Source organism: Populus euphratica, unplaced genomic scaffold, assembly GCF_000495115.2.
Source record: "Populus euphratica unplaced genomic scaffold, PopEup_1.0 scaffold225.1, whole genome shotgun sequence".
NCBI lineage: Eukaryota > Viridiplantae > Streptophyta > Magnoliopsida > Malpighiales > Salicaceae > Populus > Populus euphratica.
Window position 1 is genome coordinate 288,234 of NW_011500107.1, and position 6,143 is coordinate 294,376.

The following is a 6,143-nucleotide window of genomic DNA, read 5'->3' on the forward strand; positions in this document are numbered from 1 at the left end:
AAGAAAGACAGAAAATGAAGATGAAAAATAGTTTCCATTGTTAAGCACACCCAGCTTAGTCTCTATTGCAGCAGTATTTTCTGTCCGACCTTCGCACTGGATGGCATGATAGCGAAGAAGTGTGCCTTTATTTTCCCCTACAATATTATTCGAAACTGGGATCAAAATCGTGAGAGTTAATCTTTCATAAGAAATTTAATCTGAAGACATATATCTGCCATAAAATAAATAAATTAAAAAGAAATAATAATTAAAAAAAAAAAAAAACATGGTGGACTGGCACACGTATCAAAGTCGATGTCTCCTATATATGCTCGTTGATCTCTATTTAAATCAAGTACATGAAATTAACCGAAAGTGTCAACCTAGTCTTAGATTATAATATTAATTACCTATCCCTCGCTCTCCGCCACTCCTCTCTTATGTATAAGAGGTAGCGCCTCGGCCATTATCGATCATACCTTCGAGCTTCAAATTCTGGATTGATACCTTCCTTCCTTCCTTCCTTCCTTCATTCCCTACTTATAAGCAGGAATGGTAGTTCCTTCTCCAATTACTCCAGCACGAACCAAAAAAACGAAGGCCTTTGGAATTCCTACTGTTGATCTCTCTCTTGATAGGTCAAACGTATCGAAACTGATCGTAAGAGCATGTGAAGAATATGGATTCTTCAAAGTTACAAATCATGGGGTCAGTAACGGGGTCATAACCAGAATGGAGGAGGAAGCTGCTCATTTTTTCTCAAAACCAGCCACGGAAAAGCACCGAGCTGGACCTGCTAGTCCTTTTGGCTATGGCTGCAAAAATATTGGCTGCAATGGTGACATGGGCGAGCTTGAATATCTTCTCCTCCACACCAATCCTCTCTCCGTCTTTGAAAGATCCAAAACCATCTCAAATGACCCTTCAGAATTCAGGTAATTTATACATGTTCCGAATATCTTCTCTAATATTCACGTCATCGATCAATCATTCAGCAGTAATGTTTGGTATCATATTTATATATATTTATGTTGTTCTTATGTGGATCGTAAATCATGAAAATGCATTACACATATATTCATTAATGACAGGATGATCAATTGCTGGGTAGGGAAGAAGGTTTTTAGCTTTCTGTTTCAACAATGTGGTACAGGGTCCCTGGGTTTATGCTTAGTTTGTGGTGTGCTTGATTCATTTTCAACGGGTTTTTTTATTGTATAATTTAATATTGTATGATAACGGTTGCACCATTTTTAAACTCTAGTCTTTAAATGGAACCTTGGGACGGTGGGCAAGGGAATTCAATTATGAAAATGAAACGGTGGAATATTGTTTATTGCAAATGCTTGGTATCCTAGAAAAAGACATCTTTCCTTTATCAACAAGAAATTATTACTTATTAAATATAAACATCAATAATAGACTTCCAATTTATATTTTTTCTATTAATTTAATATACCCAAAAGTTCCCGTTTACCTCATTAGCTATAGTTAATATATATGTTCATCAATTAGATAGATAGATAGATAGAATAATAGTTATTTTTTAAAGTATTTATTATTTAAAAATATTTTAGAATAATTTTTTTATTTTTAAATTTATTTTTGATATTAGCATATTAAAATGATCTAAAAATATATAAAAAAATATTAATTTTATTTAAAAAAATTTAACTATTCAGTAAATAACATTTAAAACGAAATTCCAAACAAGTTATAATAACCGGTTTCTTTGGCAAGCTTTGCCCACTCTAGTTGCTTTTTATTAATGAATATTTTCATTAAAAAAAAAAATCAATCATGAAAACAACCTGATTTCTTTCCGGTTCCCAAGTGGTTGATGCTTCCAACTTGTGATTGAAGGGAAACCATGCCTTAATTAGCTCATTGTTCTGTCAACAACTATTAGCCATATGACATGTTTCTTTATATATATGTATAATTGTGGGGCCTAAACCGGTCCAACTTGACTCCTAAAACAATCTTAGGAATTACGAAGAGTCAGCACATTGTTCCCACCTTTTCCTTTCTTGAACAGTAAGAGTATCTTGAATCATTTTTTATATATTAAAATCAAGTTTTCGTTTAATTAATTTTTAATTAAACTAATCATTCGCTCCCAACCATCGCATTATCCATGTTTTAATTTTCATAATTAAGAAGAATCACAGGATTCAACACACAGTAAGACTTCTATTTTTGTGTATTGATGTTTTCCTCTTCGATGCCTTCTTCTTCTTCTTCTTCACGAAACACATATGCTTGTAGAAAGCATGCAGGTGATTAGTGTCCTGCAACAGTCAATCTTGCATTATTGCACTGGCGAGAAGAGATCATAAGAATGAGGAGTTGTGATTAAAGAAATAAAGATTTCCTTATACAAATATCTTATGGATCTTGTCGTGCTCCAAATCGAGCCTACATTGAACCAATTACATTAGGCTAGAGATACACGACATTATCATTCTTGTGTGGGTTCTTGCTAGTAATTGCTACTATGATTTTAAGCTGCGTATTTTATTCTTTTTATTATATAAAAAGGAGAAAAATGGGAGCAATAATTTTATTCGTAATGAAAAAATATTCTGCAAAAGATTTTTTTTGTTTTTTGGTTGTGGGTGGTGAAATGCTAGTGTGCTTTTTCCCTTTTTCTTTGCTTGCTCAGTACTGGCATTGCGATTTATACAGCTGCGTGGTGAATGATTACATACAAGCGGTTAAGCAACTCGCATGTGAGATTCTTGATCTAGCGGCTGAGGGCTTGTGGGTCCCGGACAAATGTGCCTTCAGCAGGCTCATCAGAGATGTCCACAGCGATTCTGTTCTTAGACTTAATCACTACCCTGCATTCCAAGACATCACGGACTGGGACCCATCACCTAAAACAATTGGTTTTGGCGAGCACTCCGACCCTCAAATCTTGACCATCTTGCGATCCAACGACGTTGGGGGCCTCCAAATTTATTTGCGTGATGGCTTGTGGGTCCCCGTTCCTCCTGACCCCACCGGATTCTATGTGATCGTGGGGGATGCCTTCCAGGTTCGTAACGATCAGCCATTTTCTTGTGAAAATCATTTTGTGATTAGAATATTAGAAATTGATGGTGTAAACATATTTCATGAGGTGTAAGAATTCTAGTGGCTTGAGGTATAATGTTAATTAGTGAACTAAATTCTCTTTTACCATTATTTTTAAGGAAAGAAAACAAATGCTACCAAATCTCCTCAATTAGCTACTGTTGATAAAATAATCTTCCTAAACTTTGTGCTCCTCGTGGCATCATTTTTTAGGTTTTAACGAATGGGAGGTTTGAAAGCGTTAGACACAGGGTGCTGGCGAGCTCGGGGAAGCCAAGAATGTCGATGATGTATTTTGGGGCGCCACCCCTCAACGCATGGATCTCTCCGCCTCCACAGCTGGTCTTGCCACAAAATCCAAGCCTCTACAAACCCTTCACTTGGAGTGAATTCAAGAAAGCTGCGTATTCTCTGCGATTGAGAGATACGCGTCTTGACCTCTTCAAGATCCATGCCACAGAAAAAATCGCTTCTTGATTTAATTTACAAGATTTATATTAAATGTAATTGGCCTTCCGTATACAAAGGTTCCTTTCATTATTGTACTTGTTGGAGGGGATAGAAAGCATTAAGAGACAAAGAAAAGATAAAAAAGAAGAAGAAGAAGAAGAAGCTTTTGCTGCTGTAAATAGGTCCGACCGGGAGTTGAAGGATTATTCTATATATCTGGAAAGGCAGAGGGAGAGTTTTCTCTCTTCTCTTCCTTTTTACTTTCTTTCTCAAAGCACTTTGGTTCCTAGCATTTATTTAGTCGTACCGTCTTGTGAATTTTTTTTATATATTCTCCCTCTTGTTTTCTTTTAATTCTTGAATATATGTACCAAAAAACTGTCCACTTTCTTGCTAATATGGATCACAGATACATGTATAAAGAATATCACAACAAAAAGAAGAAAAAAAAAATAAAAAACACAATGATTTTATGTAGTATGATTGTGTCTACAACTATAGTCAACGCAAATATAGATTTTGGAGAACTTTCAAACCCAGAATTTCAAATACTCTCAATCCTCACAACACTATATAAATTTCTCTTGCTACCACTCTTTTAGCAAGAGAAGAGCATTCAAGATCATCCTTCAAAAAAAAAAAAATTACCTAGACCTAATCATGTGTTTATAGAAAGTATATCTTAATTCTAACATATAAAATTAAGATTAGTGTAATACTAACCCTCCAAAGATTCTTTTCCTAGGAAATAATTGTAAGTCTATAAGGTATCTATTATTTATTGTGAAGTCCATGTAAATAAGGTTTTGAATTCATGCCACATCTCAATAATCTTGAAACCTCCCACGTTACTCATTAGTTGCTCTAGGTTACAATATCAATGTGATTGAGTTTGAGCCATTTTCAAAAAATTATCTACAAAAATTAACACGTAAAATAAGACTCATTTGATATCCTTATATTTTTTTCATTTGAATGTATTTTTCATAACTCAATTTTAATCCCATAAATATATATAATCCCATATACATATACATATATTAAAAAAGCAATGATATATGAATTTGTTTTTCAACAAAGCATTTTCAACATAATTTGGCAATTCTTAGCCATTTTACGATTTTAAACCTTTTTGTTTATTATTTTATTTTAGAATTTTTTTTAAAAAATAATTTTTTAGAAAAAAATGAAAATCAAAGAAACAAAAAGTTTAGTGAGTATAGTAATAATTAAAGAAGAGATTAGGGACAAATATTAACATTTATAAGCCATTCCCCGGGCAACTTAAAGATAAAGGGATAAGGTGAGAAAAATGTGGAAGATTGTAAAATGTGATGAGTTAAGAGAGAATAAGGAATAAAAGAGGAAATATAAGGTAGGAATTAACAAGGGAATATTATGCAGTATAAAAAAAGGAGTGAATTGTAAAGAAACAAGGGATAAATTTATAGATAAAAAAAAAGGAAAAAGAAAGTGTGTACAACAAGACCTAAAAAAAAGAGAGAGAGTGTGAAGGGAAAAAAATTAGAAGAGAAAAAATACAAAAGAGAAAAGAAAAGAAAATCATGATGACCCTCGTTCTCTTGTTTCTCTTCATTATCAAAGTCATCCATCACTATCTTGTAGATCGTCACCATTACAATCACCAACACCATCAACGCTAGTTTTCCTTGTATCAACCAGCCTTCCTCCTTTACAACAACTTATTTTCTCCTATATTGAAAAGCTCCTCTCCTCCACTTTTCATCACCGATCAAACTCTTTATTGCTGAACATCATAGGAGTCATTAGTAAAAGAAAATCTAGTTGTAACAACCATTTTAAACAGATTTAAAAGCAGTTGAACCCGTGGTAGCAGCAAAAGCAACATAAGCAATAATGAAGAAAAAAAGCTAAAACTTCCAAAAATCCAATCTCCTCCCGCTAGTAGATGTGAACTCACCACTAGCTTAGAAGGGAAAACAAAGAAGCAATGTACTTTTTGTTGTAGCCGACGTATCTCCACCCTTCACTATTATGTGTAACTATGTGTTGCAACCTTTACAACTCAACTCATATATGTCTTTGCCACTTGTCACCGCTATTAGAATATTTTTAGCAGCTTTTGGTCACGCTAAACCTCTCTATTAGGTTGATTTCGAACCCCAAATGAATTTTGAATAAATTTCAACATGTTATTTAATAATTTATAAAATATTTGTTATTTGTTATTTAATGCAAATGATTGTGAAACACTTGAAGTTTTAGGGTTTATACCTTTATCTGTAAACCCTAGGGTATGAGGTTGACATGAAATTTTTTAAACATGGAATAATGGGTTAGGAGAATGGGTTATAATAAGTTTATCCAAGAAATAATGGCGTGGCCTCAATGTTGAAATATTTTTGTAGTTATATGTGTGTAAATATATATTTTTAAACAAAGAATAAAAACTGCCTTAACATGTTTTTATCAACTTAGCATAATATTTTGATCAAAGTTTAGTTTAAAATAGTTAGGTTAATATATCTCCTACTTTTTATGGATCAATGTAGGCTTTGTGCATGGTTTTCTTACCTTAAAATAAGTTCATTAAAGTACTTACGAGTTTTTATCAAGTCAACAATAAGCTTTGATTAAAATTAGGTTTTAAT

At 33.2% G+C, this 6,143-nt stretch overlaps 1 protein-coding gene across 1 annotated transcript; it reads left to right on the forward strand.

The window, feature by feature from the left end:
• Positions 1-374: 374 nt before the first annotated feature.
• On the forward strand, positions 375-3,739 carry LOC105109665 (gibberellin 2-beta-dioxygenase 2-like). The gene is made up of 3 exons (XM_011004443.1): positions 375-917; positions 2,671-3,022; positions 3,274-3,739. Exons 1-3 carry the CDS (start codon positions 535-537, stop codon positions 3,535-3,537), a joined length of 999 nt encoding a protein of 332 aa, XP_011002745.1. The 5' UTR covers positions 375-534; the 3' UTR covers positions 3,538-3,739.
• The last annotated feature ends 2,404 nt before the right edge of the window (positions 3,740-6,143 follow it).

Coding starts and splice junctions, on each gene's coding strand:
- LOC105109665 (XM_011004443.1), top strand. CDS start 535: ATGGTAGTTCCTTCTCCAATTACTCCAGCACGAACCAAAAAAACGAAG. Junction 918..2,670: donor AATGACCCTTCAGAATTCAG/GTAATTTATACA, acceptor CGATTTATACAG/CTGCGTGGTGAATGATTACA. Junction 3,023..3,273: donor TCGTGGGGGATGCCTTCCAG/GTTCGTAACGAT, acceptor ATCATTTTTTAG/GTTTTAACGAATGGGAGGTT.